Raw genomic sequence first — 25211 nt, forward strand, 5'->3', positions numbered from 1 at the left:
ACACTTCGCTAGGGAGCGGTGTGCTGGCGCCGGCTGCTGAGCTTCTCCTAACGACAACAAGGCCAAAGGAACACATCTTGGCCCTGAATATGAAGCAGTGTGAAACGTTTTGGAACTGTGTGCGATACTGTTTTTTTTTTTTAATATGATGTGCAAAATGCTAAGAAATGTGCTTGTATGCATATTCATATGGATGCATATGCCAACCTATACGGAGGGAGCGGCTCATTGAAAGAGGTGATGCTAGACAAAATAGCGAAGTTCATTGGACATTTGGTTTATAGACGGATTATTCACATCACGGGAATCTGTCTATGTTAAAAGACCTGCAGGCTCGTATGACAAAAGTGTAAGGGTTCATTTGCGTCACGAAAAACCAAGCAATGCTTCACCACATGGCACGAGCACCGAAGCAGCACCTTGGTTCTGATTTTCTTTGTCTATTTGAATAGAAACATTATGTACAACATTTATTATTTTTTATACTGTTTCTGGGTCATTTATCGTCAAAATGTATATTCTGAATTTTATGTTCTTTATGCTTTTGCATTTATAGCGTTCTTTAATGTACCGTTCACGAGCTGGTAACCAAAAATTCCACACTTTTCACATTTTTATTCATTCTGAAATATTTTTGTTGCTCTATAACAAAATTTTTTGGAAAAAAAATTTCATTGTGCAAAATTTGGTATGCAGCAATGCGCGCTTTCGTTCTTTTGAAACTGCTGGTAAAAACAATTTTTCCGATACATATGAAAAATAACCATGTTCGCGCAGTAACGAAAGGGTAAAGCTTTGAAAAGAGGCTTTGCCGCAGTGCCAATTTTTTTTTTTTGGATAGCTGTTTTCATGGCTTAGCGTTTCTACACTGCAGTGAAAAAACTCTTTCAGGAGGTTAGATGTGGGATAATATACATCTATTCGTTCATACCGATTACTTCAAAATTTTCAATAATTTAGATTTGAGTCGAAGCGAATTCGAATATGGTACTACTCGAATATCGCACAAGCCTACTTTTCTACATAAACAAAAAAAACCCACTGGTGTTGGTTATGTCACTATTTGGCTATTGTTGGGCCTAGCACAAATTATCATTTACTTCATCATGCCATACTTGACTGTAAGCATGACCCTTCCAATTCCAAAGCTGATTAGTTGCTGGGTTTAATCTAGGTTTACCATGAGTTTTTAGGGGCTCTGAAAATGTGTCGCACAATTAGTTTAAGTGGGAGCTGAAGTTTGGCTTGTGGGGCTGGCACTTTTGGAGAGGCCTTGCTGAAGAGAGCATATTCTGACATGTAGAGGACCTCTAACAAAATGTTGCATCCTCATGTGGGGCCCGCTTGTTTCACTTTCAGATGAAGATGTCCTGGATACGTGGTTCTCTTCTGCTCTTTTTCCGTTCTCTGTGTTTGGCTGGCCACAAAATGTAAGCAGTTCTCATAATTGTGCAGTGCCTCCCAAAATCAGTCAGCATCATCATAGTCATAAGCAAATAACAAGGAAGCTGAAATGATGCATGCCTTGGTAGCCTTACACTGCTTATGATGCCACTTTGATTGAACGAGTGGCATGGTTTGTCCACAGCAATTTCAGCACCCTAATTTGGCATGGTATTCATTGTTCTTAGCTGTGCAATGGTGTAGTTGCACTGGCATGAATGGGTCGCTATGGACACAATTATAGATGCGGCAAGAGGACCCAGTTTACATTCCTTCAGACTGTTGGGCTGGAGACGTGTAGTGTTAGTTTCATTTTGCCTCACTGTGCTCACAAATATTACAGGCAATAAGATGAATTTCACTATAGCCTGAATCGTGATGGATGAGCAAAAAAATAATTAACATGTTAGTGAAAATCACACACCTAAAATTAATACTGCGAATCTACATTGCGAAGAAACTCGGCCAACTGTGATTAGAATTTTGAGGCACAGCAAATGCTCATTGCCTATCTGCAAATGCTTCAGTGTAAGGAAAGCTATTCATTGTAAATGTTAATTGTTGCAGACTTGCTCCCTGCACCATTTCTACCCACTGTCTCTGATGGAGACTGGACAAGACATCCTGTTCTTCTGGGTGGCACGCATGGTCATGCTTGGCAAAGAACTCACCCAACAGCTGCCTTTCACTAAGGTATGGCAAAACCTCTATAATCTCAACTCATTCATTTTGAAAGCTGGCTTGATTAGGGCAATTTCTGCCATCCCATACATCAGACATTCCTTCATTTTACAGCGAAAGATGTTATGAGATGAATACACGGGTCACACGCGGCGTCGTAGTTGTCCGCCGCCGTCACCGCCAGTGTCTGTAACCACTGTCACACGAAATAAGAAAAAAAAAAAACCTAATACCAAAGACACAGTAAGCTCGAACACGAATCCACTGCGAGTCATCCCAGTATTCTACCACTGAGCCACACTGGTACTTGGGATTGTTTGCAAACTTGCCTTAGGCATTGATGTTGGGAAAAGAATCGTCTTAATATAAGTAATAAAGCATTTTAGAACAGCAAAAGAATGAGGCATCACAAAATGCGAATAGCGTAACGAGTGGGTCATCCAATGCTCCAATCCGTTACAAAAGCTTGTTTTTGATCACCTATTATCTGTGGCGCCTACTCACTTCAGGCATAATTCTTCATTGTCGTCAGCCACTGCATGAACAATTGGCACAAAATTCCTTGCAAGTGTTAAGTGGATACAACGCTTCTCAGAAGAATGACGAAAAATGGCATAGTGAATGCCAGCCTACTACACAAAATTTTTATTAATAATGCCGTAGTGGGTACCCAGCAAGTGTGCTTGCAGCAATTACCCTATGAGTGTTTAGAAAAGGCTCTGAAAGGCCGCTTTCGTTGTGACTGTTCTGCGCCTTCCGCACCATGCTTGGCATTTTTTCTCCCCTGTTTTTTGGAGTGGCACCTGTATGTGAAGAGGGTTGAAATGGAAAGGTGATTTAAAATGATGCCAAGATATTGATGCTTGGCAGTGAAAAGGTGCAATAACTCTGTGAACTTGTCTGTGCTCACTAAAATATCAGATATAATAGTTCTTTATGAGATTCCCGGTGAGTAAACCACACAGTACACCTTAGTGGAAGTGAAGAAAGGGGCATCCTCACAATTTTCAGCAAAATTGTTTGTATGCAGTGTAAATTAGGCATTAGAATTTGAAACAATGATTTTCAAATTTAAATAATTTTTACAATCATTGCCCAAATCATGGCCAGGCTTTCTTTCTGTGGCGTTATTCATGCAATGCATTATGAATGCGTGCATTTTTTGCAAAGTTTGGTCTTGTTCATTGAAATTGAGTGGTTACAGTCAGTGCAGCCATCATAAAATTTCACCATGCAACTCATTTGAATTTCTTGTGCTTTAAAATACTCTTCCAAAAGTTTTTGCATTGTGTGATAATTTCTCTGCCAAGTCTTCAAAGGAACGATTGAGACAAGCAAATCTTTAAAGGTAAACACTGCACCCGTTATTATTCAGCCTCAGGACAAATCATTTTGGTGTGCCTATAAAATGATTGAAATTTAACTCTTTTGTTAGAAAGTTTCTGTGTATGTGCAAAAAATTTGGTTTTGCATCTGTTCACATTCTAGCTAGAAGTCCATTTCTGTCGGTGCAACAGAGCTTCCAGAAGTATTTGAAATATGTAATACTGTCTTCTGCATTATGATTTCAGTGATTGCTTAATGTGAAAAATTTTTCTTAATTGAAACCAGCTATGTTACTCAGAAAAGACGGCCCTAGCATTCACGTATGTCGACAAATTGTACCAGTGAAGTGGGATCAGGCTGGCCAATGCATTGCCTTAAAAATCGACTTGAAATGTGAACAGTAATACTTCAGCATTTTGTACAGTCAACTGCCGATTTTATGAACCCTCTAGGGAGCGAAAAACCAAAATTCTGGCAGTCCGAAAAAATCGATGCAAGCAAAAAAAAAAAAACGCATTATTTTACTGATAATGTTCAATGCAAGCAAAAAAAAAAAAACGCACCATTTCATTGATATTTCTCAGATCAAGAGGGTCAAGGTCAAAGTACAAGACTTCGGGAACTCTGCCAAAGCATCAGTGGGGTGGCTCTGAAAAGAGCCGTTAAAAAAATGCATGCAGCCGACAGCGGGTGCCGTCAGGGCAGCTGCTGTTAGAGCTGCAGTGGCTTGAAAAACTTGATCCTTGTTTGAACGGCGTTCCGCTTGCATGTGATCACATTCACCTTGATCTGAGCAAGGGTCATGTCATCACTGTACACCGCTGACAGCATCATCAATGCTCGCATCAATTCGGCGGTTGTAGGGGGCGCAGGCGTTGGTTCCTCTTTTTCGACATCGGAGTCGTCTGAATCCGCCATAACCTGACTGACTATTTCGTCGTTGGTTAGCTCTGCGCAGAAGTCGAGCTCGTTGTCAGCATCGACGAACCGCTCAAAAGTTATTTCCGTGGGCATGGAAGCACCAGCAGAGCGGAGGTCGTTGATAATATCGTCCATGAGAGGGCACAAGTCAGTCACGCTGTCGCTTTCTTCAGGCAAGTCTGCTGCATCTGTGTCGAGTACGAAGCCCGCGTGGTGAAAGCAGTGGCGAAGCGTCTCTTGCGGTACTGCCTACTATGCATCCGCAAGCATTCCGACAGCAGACCGAAGGTCAACGCTGTAGCCTTTCCCGTTTTCCGAGCACAGCACCATGCTGTTGAGTATACGTGAACGGTACAAAAGTTTCAGATTACAAGTAACGCCTTGGTCTATCGGTTGGAGGATCCCAGCCGTGTTGGGCGGCATGAATTCCAGCTGGATAGCCTTCAAGTTATTGATGTGACCATGAGCAGCGCAGTTGTCAATGAAGAGCAGAACGCGTATGTTCTGTTGTTCAAACTTCCTGTCGAACCTGCGGACGTAACTCTTGAACAACTGGTGCGTTACCCGTGCCTTTTTGTTGGCTTCGTATAACACTGGCAGCGTTGTCACTTTAAAACACCTCGGGCTCTTGGACTTCCGGATTTCTAACAAAGGAAGTTTCTCGCTGCTAGACATGTTGCTGCCGACAAGAACGGTCAGCCGTTCTTTGCTATGATTCCCACCATGGCATGCGTCACCAGCAAAAGCGAGTGTTCTTTCCAGCAGCACCTTGTAAAACAAGCCAGTTTCATCGCAGTTGAAAATGTTGTCAGCAGAGAACTGCTGCAACAAAGATTGAAGTTTTCTGCTGCAGTACTGCACAATAACTGCACTGTCGACGGCGCCACTTTCGCCACACATCGTCTTGAACTTGAGGTCGTTCCAATGCTTAAAGTTTCTCAGCCATCCATCACTGAACTTGAAACCCGTGATGTCCATTCGAAGCGCGAGAGTTTCCGCTTTTTGCTTCAAGATGCAGCTTGAGACTGGCAACCGCTTGGCAATCATTGAATTAAGCCACACTACGAGAGCGTCCTCAAGCTTCTGATGAACACCTTGGCTTGCATTCATCTTATGGGCACCAGATGGTTTTTCGGCCGCTTCCAAGATCTTGTCTTTGTTTCTCAGGAAATCGGAAACTGTTTGCTTAAAAATGCCGAACTCCTTGCTCACGTCAACCTGCGATCGGCCACTCTTCACTACATAAATAATGGCGGCTTTCTTCTCCATTGTTAACCGATGGAACTGTTTTCTGCGCTTTGATGCCATCGGCGAGGACGATGAAGGCGGAGTGGGGGCCATTGCAGGCAAGCAAAATCCTCATGATATGAACAAAGGAGTTTGCTGACGAGCGTCGAAGGGCCTAGGTTTAGCGTTACAGAGCAGACTTCACACGATCATACAACCACGCACTAGGCTAGCCAAACACCATGTGGGCTGCGTAAACAAAACGGCGCGACGGCAGGTGACGGTGCTTCGGGTACTCCGGAGGTGGCGCTGGTTAACATTCAAGATAGCCTGCGTAGCCATACAAAATCGATGTGCGATGGTTAGTTCTAGTTCGAAGTGGTGAAATGCTCCACGAAAGCGCTGCGCGGGAAGCCAGAGTGGCACGCACGAGCACAAGCGCTAAAGCGAAAGGAACTTTATTGGCGCCGAAAAATTTCCGGGTGGATAGTTTCAATTGTCAGTGAAGCACCCTTGCACGATAAACATGGCCAGTGTTAGGAATCGCGGAGGCCATGTGTGTTTCTCCGCTAACAATCAACGAGTCCAAGCAACAGATGCCACCACAGTAGACTGGCGCGCTCATTTATGCGATCGTAATCGCGTGTGACGCAGTTGTGGTGGTTTCCACTGGAGGTCAGTGGTGGTTCCCGACCTTCCGTTGCGTCAAAAAGTTCGGAAAATCAGACTCCGGGGGGTTCCAGCGTCTGAAACTTCAGACTTCTTTCTACATTGATTCTATGGGGCTCGTGGCGGTGCCACGAAGATGTCCGAATTATCGGGCATGTCCGAAAAATCGGCAGTTCACTGTATAAACATCTACAACTTTTGTAAACAAACGGTAATAAGTGCGTACAGAGCAATGACAGTCTTCTAATATAACAGCGAAAAAGAGTGCAAAACTCAAACAGAACACAAGATGAAGCAGAATAATGGCGCTGACTTACAACTGACTTTATTTTATGATATGTAAGCACACATATACCCGGACAGTCAGAAAGCAGAAATAAAAAAATGTGCTAGAATGCCCTTGTTTCTCGTCAATATGCGTCACTGCCGGGCACCACTAACACATGCTGTATATGTCACCTATGGTTCAAGAAATCAAATTATTTTTGGGAAAGGGTTAAAGATAGTGTGCTCACACAGTTAGTCTTCATACATTCTATTTGTGTCGCTTTAATTGTTTATCTTATGAGCATGAACCAACTTGTCCAAACCTCAACCCTGGTGGTCCTCTCAAGTTGGTTGTAGCAGTTTATGCCCGCATTCTTTGAAAAGCTCACTCTAAATTCTCAAGTTTTTTAATTATTCGGCTTCATTCAAGAAAAAGAAGCATTCATCTATCATCTTGTTTTCGTGTGATTTTTGTTGCACTGTGAGGCGACCAGAACTTCGTTAGTCAAGTGGTTGATTTATTGATATGTGAGATTTAACATCCCAAAACCACCATTTCAACCACCCAGGGTTCTTTAAAGTGCACCTGAATATGAGCACACAGGCCTACAGCATCTTCGCCTCTACTCAAAATGCAGCCGCCGCAGCGGGCATTTGATCTCGCCACCTGAAGGTCAGCAGCTGAGTACCTTAGCCACTAGACCACCGCGGCATACACATTTGTGGATCCAAGGAATGCCGAGTTCGTGTAAGAAGCTGATGGAACGCCACACAGTATTCATGTTTCAGAGATAGGGCATGCAAACACTGACAGAAGAGATGAGTCAGAACACCATGAACACAAGCATGAAAGACAAGTTTTCACGCCTGCCTTCTTTTCTGCCATTGTGCACCTTTGTAGTTAGTTGTTAGTGTTTGTGGTGTCTTGGCTTATTTCCTGTGTCTGTGTTTGCATACCCCATCTCTGAGACATGAATACTTATCAACTAGCTCAGCCCTTTTTATTCTAAACCGCATCATAGTAGGACCTGCTTCGTCGCTTTGTGGCTCTGCACTGAAGATTATCCATTATATAGCTATTGTAGAGCTTCATATATATACCCCTCAGTCTTGTCATGACCCACATTTTACAATGAATCGGTTTGGTCCTGGCAGAATTCCCTTAAAACTAATGTAATAAAAACCTTAAGTTATAAGACTTTTATTGCCGACCCCACATGTTATGATGACTTTCCGATTCTCTCCGAGAAAAAAAAATCCCTTTTAATCAAGTATAATGTCAAATAAATATTTGCGAGTGCAAAATAAAAAACTTAAATTTTTCTAGGTTGACGATTAGGAAAGTAGGGAATAATAAGGTATCTCTTTTTAGAATGAAAAATTTATTCTGCTAGCAGTTCATGCAGTTTTGTATGCGTCTCAATCACCTATGTTTCTGGGGTCATTGCCTAGACAACCGCTATGCACATGAAGTATTTTCCACTTGCTGGAAAGCTCATTTTTGAAATCTGGATATTTGCATGAAGTCGAAACTTTTCCCAGTTGACATACAGGTGGCCTTTGTGGCACTATCAGTCACAGGCTTGAGCATGCCAAAAGATGTGACGCAGATATTTTCACTGTGCAAAACAAGTTTTGCTTGATGTGAACAATCATAATAACATCGGGATGTCGCCACTTGCACTTCATAAGGCAACAAATTACCGAATTTTTTTAATATAGGCCGACCCCGATTCTGAGCCAACCCCCAAAAGTCCGAAGCCCCCTCCCCCTCTCCCATAAAAAAAAAGCCTCGAATGTAAGCCAAATTAAATAGCCAAGACAGAGTTCACAAAGAGAAAATATTTATTGAACATAACGACTAAACGAAGCAGCTGGTTCATGATGCAAATAACTCGCAAAACATACAGCCGTTGCTCCAGTTGTGTGTTCTTCTTTGCCATAGTTTTTTTTTCGCTGCTTCTAGTTACTTGCATCATAAAGATGCCATGCTCTTTCCGAGTCGTCATGGCTGCTTCCCTTGTTGCTGACTTCTTTTTCACGGTCTTCAAACAGTATGCAATCCTCAGTGCCGTCAAGCGCATTGGATATGCCACACAACTTAAAAAGAGCGCACTATAAAAGTTCCAGGGTTCTTGTCTCAAGCTGCAGTCCTTCCAGCGATGCACATCTTTTCGTCCTCTCCTAAATTTTGCCTGGCTTGAACGTTGGACGACAACTCTGCGGCTAGGGCAACTTTCCTTTTATAAGCGACACTATACAGTAAAAACAGGAAAACACGGTTATATCGAACTCGCATATATCGAACTCGTAAGTTATCCCCTTGAAATTCCTTTGTAAAAGTATAGAAATTCGCACCTTTATATTCAACAGTATTTTGCCCACCTTCGGATATATTGAACACTGCGCTAGCTGAAAAGAGCGCTTCGGCACTCGCCCCTCACTCCTTCCACGATCTATACGGTAGTGCGGCTCCACTCACGAGTTGGAAGGAGCGCTTTGACACTCCCAGTGCCCAGCGACCTCTGTGTGGCACCACACCGTTGCCAAAACACGAAACGTTCGAAAAAAGGTAAGGGCGAGAGGGCTGGGACTGCATAATGTAACTTACAGAAGGTTTTTTTTTTAGAGGCGAAGCTCCTTGAGGCGTGGGTCTGTACGTTCTCCGATGTTGTACGTAGCCACCAGTGGCACATACACACTCTAGAGTGGGTATGTGTCACAGGGTATGCGAGATTAGAGATGGCGGCACATGGAGTTTTCACTAGATGGACGCACGGACAGAATGAAAGACGGACAGACAGACGGACGGATGTGCGGACATATGGACACACGGATGCACGAATGGACTGACCGACGGATGGACTCACAGACGGACACATGAATGGATGCACGGATGGTCACAAGGACAGACAGAAGCAAGAACAAACGTATGGACGAGCAAACGAATGCTTCACCCCACTCATCATCATTCACTCCATCCCACGTAATATCTTTTATTCAACATATGTCGACGATGTGCAGATAGGTTTTCAATCGTGTTCTCTTGGGATCTGTGAGCGACAGGTTCAGCTTGCCCTTAACAAGGTATCCAAATGGACTGATGAAAACGGGTTCAAACTGAACCCACAGAAAAGCACCTGGGTCCTTTTTTCACGAAAAAGGGGCCTGCACCCTGATACTGAAGTGGTCGTTAAGGGTGAGCGTCTACCCATAAACACAGAACATAAGTTCCTAGGTATAATTATAGATGCGAAGTTAACCTTTGTACCACACATAAAACATCTTAAAAATAAATGTTTGAAAACAATGAATATCCTAAAGGTGCTGTCATGAACAACGTGGGGCAGCGACAGAATGTGCCTCATGAATCTGTATAGAAGGACCCTGTTCATCATCAAGGCATCCGCCTGTCCACAGGCACCTTTAGAACAAGCCCAGTTGAAAGCCTTTATGTGGAATCGGACGAGTGGTCACTCCATCTGCAGAGAACATATTCTTCCTTCATATATTTCCTTAAAGTAAATTGCGAACAGTGAGCAACCCGCATATTCCACCATCAACGCCCTGTCCAGCTCTCAGCTTTTTTGCAATCGGCCCGCAATGGCACGCCCTTTCTCGCTGCGTGTTAGAGACCTAGCTGAAGAAACAGATGTCCCACTGCTTGAATACCACTTCAGCCCCCCCCCCCCCCCCCCCCCCGCTCTGCGGCTCCCGCCATGGCAGTGGCAGGTTATAGACTGTGACACATCTTTCGTAGCTGTCACAAAGCATTCCTCTCCCATACACATTCGGATGTATTTCTTAGAGCTGCAACATAAATATGACTGTCCAGAATATTATACTGATGCATCCAAGTCCCATACTGGCGTGTCCTATGCGGTGGTTGCCCCATCCTTCTCGGATGCCGGTGTTCTGTCCACCAACACAAGCATTTTCACAGCCGAGGCTTATGCGTTATTCGTAGCCGTTAAACACATCAAAGAATTGAATATGCCAAGGGTAGTTATATACACAGACTCCCTGAGTACCGTAAAAGCGTTGAAAAATCTAAAAAAAACACAGAAACCCTGTAAATATATTCCTCTATTCAATACTCTGCGCAGCCTACGCTTCCAAGCAACATATCGTCGTGTGCTGGGTGCCAGGACACCGCGAGATCGAAGGAAAGGTGTTGGCTTACCAGCTCGCCACATCAATCAGTGGAAGCACTGCCAACTCTTCAGTTGCTGTCTCTATTATGGACCTAAAACCAAACATACGGAAAAAGCTCAGGGCTTACTGGCAGAAGTTATGGGATCAACAAACTCGTAACAAGTTACACTTGATCAAACTATACCTCGGTAACTGGCCACCCACGTCGAAAACGCGCCATACAGAGGTCAGTCTCTGTCGGCTTAGAATAGGACACAGACACAGCATGCAAACACACCTGTGTCCGGTGGTGACCCACCCAGCTGTCACAGATGTGGCCGTCCACTTACCGTACTCCACATACTCCTTGAATGCTCTGAGCTAGAGGCTTACAGGAAAAAACATTTTCCACTAGCTTTCAAGGAACACATACCCCTTCATCCAGCTATGTTTATTTGCCGCAAATCTCTTTTTAAATATAATGCATTGAATGCATTCTTAAAGGAAGTAAATACTTTCCATGTTATCTACCTAAGTGATCGGTAGCACGGCCTCTGAAAGGAGGCTGCTGCTGTGGATGCTACATCCAAAGAGAGCACCTGTCTCCCGGCCCTTGGGACCAAGGACGCTGGCGAGGCATCGGTGCTAATATAACACTCCTATTCTATGGTGTCATGATTATTTACAACTCATTCTCACCAGGCATGCTTCACTTCACTTTCATGATTTTAATAAATATATGTCTTACGCACCTTTAGAGCGCAGAATCTTAGGCCCTTTTACAGCCATTTAACATACCCATTGCTCCGATCCGATATCATTTCCTGGCGCTCTTTGGCCATCAATGGCCCTTGCGCCATTAAACAACATATATCATCATCAACTTGCGGAAACCAGTGAGGACGATGATGGCGAGCGCATAGATTACATGTTTCACGAGTTGTCGTCCCGCTTCCGGGCAGCAGTTCCACACGAAGTGTCTGCGGACGATTTCGTGGAAGCAGACTGCAATGTCCAGGTCGTTGCGAGCCTTGAAGATGAGGATATAGTAGCTGTGCTCGCAGGGACCCAGGGTGCCCAGGCCAACAGCTCATGTGACGAGGAGGATTGTCCGGACGAGGCACTGGCTACATGCGTGTACTCTACCACTGAAGTGGCTGCAGTGTTCGGCATCATTCGCCGATGTATCGGCCACATGGAAGGAACCAGGCTGGCGCACCTGGACAGCCTTGATAAGATTGAGACTAGCGTCTCAAAAATGAAGCAGCACGTCAAGATTAGCAGTTTTTTTCACACAAATAAATCAATCTGTTGTGGCGTGTGTGTGGAATCAGTTGTCATTCTTGAATGCGCCTCTTGTAGGTGATAATCCACTACAGGTAAGCTCTCAGAGCCTGTATTTTTTATATAGAATTTTTTTTATATCGAACTAATTTGCAATCTCCTTTGAATTCAATCTCCTTTGAATTTGAACTCCTTTGCAATCTCCTTTGAACTCCTTTGCAATCTCCTTTGAATTTGAACAAACGACTTGCCTCAACACTTGCCACAAAGATGTGTAGTGATGGCGCAACTGCGCCATTTGGGCTATTTCACTACGATTCCATGTCCCTACGCATTGCTGTGCACATTTGAGTTCAGTGTTTTCCAACTGGGCGTAAGGTCACTAGTCCACCTGTTTGCATGGCATCAGCCGGTTTACTGCTCGAAACTTTTTTTGGTCGCAACAAACACAGCTAGAGATTTTCCATAATGCCGCCGATGCCCACACTCTGTTCCAGCGATTCACTATTTGTCATCATTTTTTTTGCCTAACCAAAGTCTGCGCTTTTGCCTGCATCTTTGTTGAAAGTTTAGCATATCGTGCTCTATTATTTGTGGGGAAACTTCTGATAGCATGTAGAAAAGTTATCTTTCTCATTTGCCGGTCACTCTGCATATAATTATGCAACCACTGCCGCCATACGACAACAGTTATTGGCACCGCATGCTGTAAACGGCGTCATCATGCGAAGAAATATTTGGCAGTGCAAGAGTTTGATATTTCGCATAAAAGTTCATCCTCTTAAACGTGCTGTGTTATGTTTTTCTTTATGCCTATTGCAAAGCTAAGTCCAAATACCCATGTAGAGTGTTTCTGGTGAGATGTAGTGCGACTGCTGGTCAAGCATATCCAAGCGCTTGTCGCGCATATTTATCGTGAAACCAACGTAATGCCATGTCTAGCCAATGCTAGAGAAACTTAGTCGCGCAGTCAGCCACGAATAAAGAGTAAGTGTTCCACTGCATCCTAAATGCCATTATAACAATGTTATTGTCAATCAACATAAAAGGTCAAAGCCTTCCCGGCTCCAAAATCTTCCCAACCGATTCCCTCCTGCACTTGTCAAGAATTGAGCTTGCGAGCTTGTTTAGTGCGGGCATCGTTTCTTCTCAAATCGCAAATTGACAAGCACTGAGCGGGACTGCCATTTGAATTTCTTGCTTCCAACTGCAACGTGTGGTAGCTTCGTTAAAGGGATACTGAATGAAAATTGGAAAAACTTACGAAACTTCAAAATTCGACTCGAACGATGCCACCGTTCCGATAAACGGACTTAATTTCCCGTTGGTTGTATTTTGGGTTGTATTTTTGATGGTTTTCAGTGTACGGTGGCTGCTAGCGAGCGCGAGTCGTGACGTCACACTTACTGAGGAACATACAGGATGCACGTGTTCTTGTCCCCCTCTTCCTTTTCTCCACCTCTCCTTTCATCCCACTTTTTTCCTTCCACAAAAGTACTGGTGCTTTGCTTCAGCCAGAAGCATTGTTCGCTGCTGTTGCTGTTCATACCATTTTTGGGAACCGAAGTGGGAGTTGAGCAAATCGAGGGACGCGAACGACGGCTAGCATTAATGACTTGCTTGTTTCGGGTAGGTGTGATGTCGCAAAAAGTCACCCTCTCTAGTTCTCGGTGCAGTCGGTAGGTGCCATGATTTATGAAAGACTCATAAATTTCATTATTTTCTCATAGTTTCTGCCTGGAATGAAGGTTGTCTCTATCTATTTCAGGGCCCAGTCTTTCAATTTGGCTGAAAATCTTGGCAGAAAAAATCTTTTTCAGTATCCCTTCAAGTCTGAATTACATTGCAAAAGTGTAAGTTAAGGAAACAGACCGTATCTAGTGGCATTAGTCCTCAGCACTTGCTGCACCCTAAAACGTCCTCCTGAGATCCATTCTTTGAGCCCCTGTCAGCGGTGGATCTAAGAGGTGAGGCTGGTGGGAAAGCCCCCACAAAATATACAGAATGGTGATTGCACTCTTCTGTCCTAATGAATTCATTGTCCTCTGTCATCTGGCCTGTTTGTGGGACACCGTACTTATTCCCCAACCGAGTGGGTAGCACAGAAACTTATACCCACCAATCGCATCTTGATAGCATATAGGAAGGTAAAAAAAATTTGTGTCACTAATGTGTCACAATGCCAACATTTCAACCATCAGATTTGTCCTTAAAGGAGCCATGCAACACTTTTTCAAGTAGCCATGAAATGTAAAAGAGTTTATTGCTTTGTGAATTCACCGCCGCAAGCATTTTCAGAATCCATCCAGTTTGAACAGAGTTACAAAGATTTCTCGCACACTGCAATAGCATTCTCTCTTCCTCGTCCCAAAGAAAGGTCTGGAAGTTATGCAGGGAAAATTGTAACGGGGAAAGAAGAAAAACGTCAAGTGCACCTTGCGACCGTGAGCACCTTTTCTCGTTCGTTTTTCAAATATCCGGCTTTTCAGTGTCATCGTGCGCGCCCATGGACAAGTCGCAGTCTCCCGCTGCGGCCCCAGTGACAAATGAGCACGCTACGCTGAAATCAACCAATGGCTCATACGATAGTTGCGATGAGTGATTTTTGAGCTTGTTTTGTCATTTGTCAAGAGATAGAAAGCAATTCTTGGCTCACTGAAAATTTTTTGTGAATTCCGAGGCCAAGTTATGCTATAATATTTGGCTCGCGTATTATTGGGAGCCTCAGCTACCGATCGGCAGTTTTTTCTTACCATGCTCAAAGAGTGTTGGACAGTTCCTTTAAAACTGTTGTGAAAAGGAGCCCCTTCTAGCCTTTGCCCTCCTCGTTTATTCTTGGTTTGATCACTGACACCGCCCTTTTGTACCAGCTTATTTTTTACTAGTGTTATGTTTTAGGAGACTTTTTCTGAATATTTTAAAAACAGTAAGTCAGTGCTCAACCCAAGGTTGTTGAAAGCGAAGGAGAATGTCACTCTGTGCTTATGCCTCTACTACCTAATTATTGAGTATGATGGAGCGTCCTTCATGGTGAGGCAGGCTAAGAACTTGGTTAACAGCTGTCCTCTGTATGTTCACCTTGTCTCCTTGTTTACATTGCAGCACCACTTCTAGTATGTACACTAATAAAAATATTCACTGCAAATTTTGACATGTTCTGCTCCAAGTGATCCTAAATCCTGTTTTTGCTACTCCAAATTTGCTCCAAAAATTGCTCCGAATGATGAACTTGCTGGACCACCGGGTGCACATTGAATTCTGTTTTTTAAAGTTTAGAACGAAGATTCACTAGCATCTCTTTCAACTAAGTCATGCTGCCATTAGCTGCCATTTTCAAGAATAATTCAATTTACCTTGGAGGAGCACAAGGTCACGCTATGGGCTTATTCAGGCTTTCTATACTTGTGTTTTGGGCAAAACTGAGTGTCACTGCCTATTTTATTAGATTTTGAATACATGATGCCGAAATCATGATGGCTTTGCATGGTCCCCTCAAAGTGATATAACTGGGGTACCACTGTAATTACGCTCTTTAGCAGTTATGTTTAGTATTTATTAATTTTATTTTGGGCCTGGACTTGGTGAATAAGGCATACATGCATAATTTTCGAACTGACTAGTGGAAGCAAATGTTCCTATGTGGAGGGTGCCGATTATTCGCACATTGAAGCAGAGCCATTAATAAGCAGAGGCCTCTTGAACAACTACCGATGATGAAAGCATTTACTTTGAGTGTAGGCATCAATGCTTTGGTAATTGTACAGGGCATGTGAGTGCCAAGTGCATGCATAACTAGCCAACTCAGCTTTGGAGTGCCCTCTAGGATGTAGTTGAAAAGGTTGTGTTAATGATAAACTGGGTCAGTTCTGCTGGGGGCATGGCCCATGTCTGTGGCTCTTAGGGCTGCATCCTTGGCTAGAACCCGCCCATCACATGGAGTCAGGAGGGGGTTGCCTCATTCCTGCCATATGACGTGGCTGATAAGGATGGTCCAGTTACCGTTCTTGCAGATACCAGTCCAAGAGTCCGGCCCCCTTCTCTTTCGACAATGTTAGCAGGTGGCTTTCTTTCTTACAGCAATTCAAAAACAGTGCTTTCGCCATCGGCATGCATATTGTGTTGGACAAGACAAGGGTTAGGACCTTCTTCTACAGCATCGGTCCCCAAGCATGCATTATCCCTCAGTTGTTCATCTCTGATGAAAACGCATACAAATCTGATACAGAAATCACCCGGCGGCTTACTAGCTACTTCGTGCACTCAGTAAATGAGGTGTACGAGAGCTCTCAGTTCTACGAGCAGATGGTGGGCAAAACCTGAGGGCGGAAACTTCTTGTACAGCCCATGGGACGCACTCTCGCATAACGATATGCTGCGGCAGTGCCTCTTCCACCACAGGTGGCCCTACTGGGTATGCAACTAGAAATAATTGACAAACAAAACATTTCTTCCATGACGTCACTGGTGACATCAGCAAATAGAAGGAAAGGGCATGAAACCGAGACTAGGGTTGCCAGGGAAGCTCTTCTTTTCAACTTGTGATGGGGTTCTCCGCTATGTTTGAATTAAACTAACTTCGTTGCATTATCAGAGTGTCTACCGATCTGGAAAACCTGGAAAAGTCGGGGAATTCAAACCCTTCTGGAAAGGTCATGGAAAAGTCAGGGAATTTCTGAAGAACCTGGCCAGGTCTTGGAAATTCACAGCAGTTCTGTGCGACCATTACAAAAATAAGCATTACCATTGATCAAAGCTTAAAAAGTCTCTCTTTCAACTACAACTACAGTTAGCTGCTAGAAGAGGTGTGAAAAAAAAAGACAGTTCATAACGGTTGCTTCTTAGTGTAAACACGAAAGGATACACCAACCCATGGAACACTAAGTTTACTGAGGTTTCGGCAGCTGATATGGGAGAAAGCTTTGTTCACAATAAAAGCCATGAGAAAGGCACAGCGTACCTAATACGCCTAAATACATCACGTAAGTCACGAGAGTACATTGTCAGAAGCATCCCATTACTCCTCTTGAGCGATTGTACAGTCATCGGCAAGGTTAACACGAACACTTTGACACCTGGCTAGGACTAGTTTGATTGATGACAGCCGCGAAGTGCTGGGCGCTTTTGCCAAGATAATACCTGGGTAGGCTTGGATAGTATGTTGGCATGTATGGTTAGCATCTTGGCAACAGAACCCAAACTTTAGTGGTGCGAGCGTCGATCAGACTGCTGCAGGACAGGCAGCGGAGCATTCGTGTTGTAGTTGCTAATGACTGTACAGTCGTCTGTATCTGATTTCAAGGTGTAGGCATGATGCATTTAAATGTGGAGCATATTATAGTCACATCTACTCGCAAATTCGGTGTTGGCGGTGTTGTTTACACCCCTACTGCTCATACTTGAGTCTCTCGTCTAGTGCCGCATGCTCGCGCCTCGTGTTTCCTCCCCTCCTCTCTCGCCTCGAAAGGCCAACACAAGCAGCGTCTGCTAGTAGAAACCGGCTGCTCACGCTGCACAATCGTCATGTAGCCATCCTGTATATGTAGGCACTGGATCAGGTGTTCGTTATTAAGTCAATGGCGTCTTTACTTGGCTTTAGCTTGACTTGACATTTTTGTTTGTTCACTCGAGTAGATGTGATGGAAGCAACAGTACCAGTAGTGGGGCACAATCCAACATCAGTGTCCCATCATTTGTTGAAAGCAACACTTTTCCTTCACTCAATAAATATGAATGATATACAGACGAAATAAGAATTGAGAATTCCGAAACCATACCAATACCTGCCAAGTCTCCCGGATTGGCCAAGAGACTCCCCAATTTTGACTGTTTTTTCTGTTTGTTCGGTTGTCATGAAAATCTCTCGGAAATGGAAATTTCTGTGTGGTCTGGCCACATTGACAACAAAGCAGCTCAGTATGCTCCAGGCTTTTCGAACCTACCCCATTTTATTATAAAGGAGTTTAAGAGGTGATTATCTAAACCTACAGTAGAATCTCAGTGATGCGAAACCGCGGCAGATACGAATTCGTGAAACTTCCCAGCCAAATTCCACTATGTCCATGGGGCCTATAAATTCGAATGTTTCAAACACATTTCCTAATCGCGGCAGGTGATACGAAACTTAGCACGGAAACCGTCAAACGAAGGCCTAGAGCAGCGTACTCGAAGCTTCGGAAGTATGCGTGCGACCGCAGTCGCTCTTGACACGATCATGTATGGCGACCACGTAACTGACAGAACCCCGAAAGTGTGCGCTCAACCAGCCAAAGCAACGCTGCTTTCCACAAATTGTGAACAAAACTGCGGCAGATGCGATCGTAGATGGCATAAAACGACCTAGTTCTGAGCGCTAATGAAATGTTAAAGCAAATTTTGGAGGGCCAGAAGGTGTTGACTTCCGAAGTAGCTGCTTTACGAACTCAGCAGGATGGCATGCAGAGATTACTTACGGACTTGTCTGTGCGAATCAATCAACTAGAAAAAAGGGTAGACAAGGTGGATAATGTTGAACGAAAGGTTGACTTTCTTCAAGAAAAAATTACTGACTTGGAAGACAGAAGTAGGCGTTCAAATCTTATTGTTTTTGGCATCAAGGAAAATTCCTCGGAAACCACCGAAACATCAAGGAGGAATGTTTTAACTGATCTTTTTGCCAATAAACTTCAAGTACCATGTCGTTCTGTAGGTCGAATTTATAGGATTGGAAAGCCGAGCAGCCAACGTCCAGTTATCGTGTTCTTTCAGGACTACAACGAGAAAGAAAAAATCTTAAAAAACGCGCACAAACTTAAAGGTTCTGACGTATCAATACAAAACGACTATTCGAAAGAGACTCTCAGGAAAAGAAAGCTTTTGTGGGAGAGCGCAAAGTCTGAAAAAGGTGAGGGCTAGAAAGTAACCCTCAATTATGACAAAATTCATGTAGGCCGAGATACGTACAAATGGGACGACGCAAAGAACGCTAGGATTAAAATAACCAGCCAAAAAAGCCGCCCACCTAGTCCCTGACTCGTGACTCCTGTTGATAAAGAACTACGAATTTTAAACTTAAACACTCGTAGTATTGTCAACAAGGCGCAGAAATTAGAAGTGTTAATTTTAGGCTACAATCCACATGTGGTTGTTCTAACCGATACTTGGTTGCGGCCTGAAATTTGCGATGAGGACGTATTTCCGCCGTCATATCAGGCATACCGACGAGATAGGTCTTCTAGAGGAGGCAGTGTTGCTATCCTTGTCAGACACAACATAAAATCTTTTCTATTACATCAGATTCAAGACCACGAAAGTGTCATCATAAAAATTTCTTTTTGGGGGCGATCATTCGCCGTTCATGCAGTTTATCGCACACCCGATTCACCGCCCGATTTCTTTCAGTCACTTTACGATTACATGAACACATGCAGGCATGATAAGGCAATACTAACAGGTGATTTAAACTTGCCAAGAATAGATTGGAGCTCTCCTTTTCTGAACACAAAAAACTATGAGCATGCATCGTACCTCTTTGATATTATGATAAGCCAAAACATGCATCAAATTGTTACCCAATTGACACGGGTGCATGGCGCAAGTGCATCCTTGCTTGACCTGGTTTTTATAACGAGATCGATTGAACTTTTTTCTGTATCGGTCGACCCTGGCCTTTCCGATCACAACATGGTTTATTTTTCTTGTCCCATGCAGGCTGTTTGCACTATTCGCCATGCCAAATCAATCACTGTGAAAGACTTTTCGCGTGCAAATGACGAGAGTGTTCTGGACCACCTTGATCTTTCTCTCAGCAGCTTTCAAGGAACTGACCCTGAAGTATTGTGGAACAAACTCAAAGAAATATGCCTGCATTGTCTAGATAATTTTATTCCTAGAAAAGTAAAAAAAACGCACAAATCAAATCCTTGGATTACGCGAAATGTCTTGCACATGAAAAGGAAACTAAAGCGGCTTAAACGCAAGGGTGCCCCACGTAATATTACTCTTTCTGCCCAGGACACACTGAACGAGGCTGTGAGGATAGCTAAGTTTAGATACTTTCAGGATACTCTACCCAACTTTATTACATCTGCCCCACAAAAATTTTGGAACTTTTTGAGCAAAAAGACCAATAGTGTTGAGCAAATAACACATGAAGGAGAAACTATTGTCGACAAGAAAACTATTGCCAATCATTTCAATTTGTACTTCCATAACCTTTTTTCAGCCTTTAACGAGCCACTGCACCGATTTTCTCGAAGTAATGACGATGTTCCAGATATTTTACCTTTACCCGGTATTGTTTCGTTGCTCCTTAATTTGAAAACTAAAACTTTAACCGGTCCTGACCAAATTCCCAACACTTTTTTTACGACGATATGCCGAGATGCTATCGGAATTTCTTATAATCATTTTCCGCGCTTCCATCCGTTCCGGCCGCTTGCCTCGTGACTCGAAAGTGGGACGCATTGCTCCAGTGCACAAAAAGGGTGATCAAGATTTGGTGCCAAGCTATCGTCCAATTTCTATAACGTCTTCATCTTGCAAAGTGCTTGAACATATCATAGCTAAATTTATTATAACGTTTCCTAATGAAAATAACATACTTTCGGATGTTCAGCATGGTTTCAGGAAAGGGTTTTCCACAGAAACGCAGTTAACTTCTGTTGTGCACAGTGTTTCACTAATTTTAGATAAGGCAGGTCAAGTTGATGTCATCTTTTTGGATTTCACGAAGGCATCCAATCTTGTTCCTCATGATAAGCTTATTTAAAAACTGGAATCGATTGGCCTTCCAGAATTTATAATTTCCTAGATTTCTTTCTATTTGTCTGACCGCGTTCAGTTTGCAAGCATTGCCGGTAATTGCTCTGACCCACTCCCTGTAACTTCTGGCGTTTCCCTAGGGAGTGTACTTGGACCTTTATTATTTTTAATTTATATTAATGACATTGTTGATACTGTTTCTTCGCCGGTTCAGATCAGACTGTTTGCTGATGATTGTGTGCTGTTTAATGAAATAACTTCCTATGACGACTAGGTCTTGCTAAACACTAACCTCCAAAATATCTTTGCATGGTGCGAGCAATGGGAGATAAGGTTAAACACAGACAAAACCGTCTTTATGCGAGTAACCAACAAAAAAATATTTTGCCATTTACATATCAATCCGGTACCCAGACAGTAGCAGAGGTTGTTGAATATAAGTACCTTGGTGTCACTCTAACCAACGACCTCAGCTGGAAAAAGCACATCTCTAATATTTGCGCATCGTCTTTCCGTAAACTTGGTCTTTTGAGACACAAACTAAAGCATGCTCCTTCTACTGTAAAAAAAACTAACTTATCTGACTGTTATACGCCCCTCATTGATTGATTGATATGTGGGGTTTAACGTCCCAAAACCACTCTATGATCATGAGAGACGCCGTAGTGGAGGGCTCCGGAAATTTAGACCACCTGGGGTTCTTTAACGTGCACCCAAATCTGAGTACACGGGCCTACAACATTTCCGCCTCCATCTGAAATGCAGCCGCCGCAGCCGGGATTCGAACCCAATACGCCCCTCATTGGAATATGCCTCAATCGTCTGGGACCCATACACAAAAAGAAACATTGAGTCTCTCGAACTAATCCAACGCAAAGCGGTACGTTTTATTCACTCCAAGTACCGAAGAACTGATTCCCCCACGGACCTTATGAAAGAAAAACAGTATACCCACACTTGAAAAACGTCGTAAAACTCGCAGGCTCAAATTTATTTTTCTTTTGAATAACAACAAGCTGTCAGTAAACAGTGATTTGTATTTGAAACCGCTTACGACGAGACAAACCCGGCATTGACAAACTCATTCATTAACATCGTATTTCGCCAGAACAAACATTTTCAAATACTCGTTCTTTCCTCGAATCATAAACGACTGCAACTGCCTACCTCAATCCTTAACCGGCTCTGTAGAGGCACTTGAGCGTATTTAACCATGACCTATGTTTTTGTATCTTTTGTATATGATGTATCTTTTTATTGTTCTTGCTGTTTTACACCTGTGTGCAATGTTAAGATCTTGCCCCTCCTGCTGGGGCCCTTAAGTGGGCCTGCAGTATTTTATAAATAAAAAAATTTTTAAAAAATGCGCATGCACAGTCAGGTGCACAAGGATTGTAAAAGGAACTACACTGTTTGCCGCAACCGCCGTGCACAAAACCGCGGTCGCGGCAACGCGATAGTGATCTACGAGCTCCGAGGGTACACGATTAAAGGCAGTAAATTCGTAAAAAGAAAACTCACAGTTTCGCCGCTAGGGCAAAGCAATAAATGCAACTGCACATGCTGAGAACGGCAATCAGATCGAAACGTGCAGCCCGCTGCTCACGCACAAATAACGCATGAAAACGATACACACAGAATGAGAGCGAACTAGCAACGTTTACCGCTCGACACATAACGCGCTGTTTAAACAAAAATGATGCACGATACCTAATCATAGGTACCGATGAGTACAAACGAAAAAGTGTCCCAGTTGTGTAAGAAAAGTGTCCCAGCTATGTAAGAAAAGCGCGCACTTTTTGCAAACGGAGCCTGTGCAGAGACCGAAGTGACCTTTGTGGCCCTGGCGACAAACGCAATCGTTCCAGTGAAAGTCGAAGGCACACGATTCTCCCCACCAAAGGATAAGCATGCGCGTGCGAGCATCTAACCCCCCTCTTTGCATCCGCGAGGCAAAATACACGTAAGAGAAAAACGTGCGTCGGCGCATCACAAGCTGGGTGCCGAGTGCGGGCGGCTTTTTTTCTTTCTCGAGTGTTCATAAATATATATAGATATGTATACATATACGGTGAATCACTGTCCACGTAATTATCGCAATAAAAAGGGGCCAGACGCATTTTGGCGTTCCTGTCAAAAGAATCTAGTAGTTAGCAAAGCTTTGACCCGCGCTTTTGCGGCAGCCAGCTGTGCCATCCCGTCTGTTCACGTGTGTCCCAGGAAGACATACCTGAGTTGTTTTCACAGAAATAGATTTTGCTAGTTGTGTTGATCCTTTGAGGCTCTCACCTTAGTGGCCAGGAAACCCTACCCTCATGTGTTCAGCCACTCCAAGCCACTATAAGACCGATTGAGACCCCCCACCCTTTCTTGTTTTTCGCGATGTTTGTTTGTCCTGGTTTTTTTTTTTTGGTGCAGACAAAAGGTAACGTGCGAACATTCGTGATTCATCTGAGGAATCAAGGAAGCTATTGCACCTTAACAGATTCTTTCTTGCCACCACAAATTCAAACGTCGGCACTTTAAACGCTGTGCCCAGCTTTCATTGCAGCCGTCTGAGGACTGCCATTGCACTTCAAGTGTCAGAGGCCAGAGACACAAAATACAAATATGCATATGCTCGTCGAAAAAAAAAAAAAGAAAGAAGAAAATTTTGCAGTATAGCTCTGCTCTTGCAACCTTGTCATCACTCATTGTCAAGGCAAGGTACACAGCATACGCGAGTAGTAGTTATTCTTTTTTTTTTTTTTTTGCTGAAAAGTATATCCTAGAGGTGAACAAAATAGGTGGGGATGCAAATCAGTATTAAATGCAGCTATTCAGGTCGAATCAGAACTAATTCAGTTTCCATCCTAAATAATTGAATCAGTAACTACAGCAGTTCAGGTCAATCTAATTCAATCCGATTCGCTTCCTGAGTGGCGTGGGCTACAGCCATTAGAGTAAACTAGATTATACTCCAGTGGCAGAACCGAACAGGCTCCTGTGTCCTCAGTTTGCACAAATGCCACGAGATGGCACCATTTCAATGTTTCCTAGTAGCTTTGACTGTGATGTCAGACTATCGCAGGCTCCTTCAAACTTTCATCTGTGGTTGCTTTTTAACTCGCGTGTTTGCTTTGTGGTTCTTTCGAACATCAAACAGCTGACTAGTTCACTGCCTGGCTCAGGAGTTTCATTTTGGCCAGATATACATACTTTTTCTAGGTTTGCGGGAATAGTGAATTTTAGGTTCGAAATGAATTCAAAGAAAATAGTGATTTTGGTCGAATCATTTTGAATCGAATTCGAAGGGTAGTATGACATATGAAAGCAATTAAAATATTTATCATGACCTGACTAACATACACAATATTTTTTTTTTAATTGAAGTAGGTGCGCTATGCAAATGTCATTTTTTTTTTGTTCACAGGAAGTTGAAACAACTTTGACTAGTAGCAGTATATGAGTTTCGGTAGGGCACGAGTGATAACCTGTAAAACGAGTAACATTTTAAAATTTATTATACTTAGAGCATATAAGCCATCATTACAAGCTTTTAAGCTTAATAAAATTTTGAATTGATTTGAGGGTAACATGTTCATTTAAAGGGGCCCTGCAACACTTTTTTGAGTAGCCATGAAGCCAGTAAAGAAGCTTGTTGCCTCACAAATTTACCGCCGCAAAATATTCAGAGTCAGTTCAGTAGGAGTGGAGTTCAGAAAATTTGTTGCATGCTGCAATTGCATTCTCTCTGCTCGTCCGGATGAAAAAGCTGCAAGCTGAGCATGGAGGAATGGCACGGTGAAAGAAAAAACTTCACACGCACCTTGCAACCTTGAGCACCTCTTTTTCCTTTTCTTTTTTTTCGAATACGCGGCTTTTCAGTGTGATCCCGCGCACACGCGTGGACGTGTCGCGGTCTTTTGCTGCGGTGCCAGTGACGACTGAGTGCACCAAGTTCAAATCAGCCAATGGTTGATGCGATGGCTGTGAGGAGTGATTTTTGAACTTGTGGTGTCATTTGCCAAGAGAAGAAAGCAATTTCGAGCTGGCTTTGAGAATTTATTCTGAATTGCAGAACGTGTGCGTGCTATGATATTTGGCTCGCATGTTCTTGGAAGCCTCGACTACTGATCGGGAACATTTTCTGACCCTGCCTAAACATTGTTGCTGAGCCCCTTTGAATTTGAGGGAAAAGCTTTGTGGCAAGGTGAATTTTTTTTTTAAACTGGTGCTTTTGCAGCTTAGCACTCAGACACTGCAGTAAAGCTATCTTTACAGGCCGTTACATGTGAACTAATTTATACCTATTATTTCATTGTGAATACTTCAATGTTTTCAATCATTTAAATTCAAATAAAAGCGAATTCAAACACACTACTAGCCGTTCGAATATTTAAAGCATTCTAATATTCGCACAGGCCTAATTTTTTCACATTTACCACACGCCCTCAGAACATTCTGAGTGCGTCTGGTGAATATGTTTACTTATTTTATATGGAGCGCCTTATTTTTTTTAACCACATGAGGGTTTGTTT

The 25211-nt window shown here is 43.3% G+C and overlaps 1 protein-coding gene across 12 annotated transcripts in view; it reads left to right on the forward strand.

The window, feature by feature from the left end:
* LOC119160723 (valine--tRNA ligase, mitochondrial) overlaps positions 1-25211 on the forward strand; it is a 622168-nt gene that overhangs the window by 349624 nt on the left and 247333 nt on the right. For all 12 annotated transcript variants that reach the window (XM_075881124.1, XM_075881123.1, XM_075881132.1 and 9 more), the window contains 2 exons: positions 1360-1430; positions 2011-2136. In XM_075881124.1, the coding sequence (XP_075737239.1) occupies positions 1360-1430; positions 2011-2136 (197 nt within the window). The remainder of the gene's footprint in view (positions 1-1359; positions 1431-2010; positions 2137-25211) is intronic.

This window comes from Rhipicephalus microplus, chromosome X, assembly GCF_043290135.1.
Source record: "Rhipicephalus microplus isolate Deutch F79 chromosome X, USDA_Rmic, whole genome shotgun sequence".
Classification (NCBI taxonomy): domain Eukaryota; kingdom Metazoa; phylum Arthropoda; class Arachnida; order Ixodida; family Ixodidae; genus Rhipicephalus; species Rhipicephalus microplus.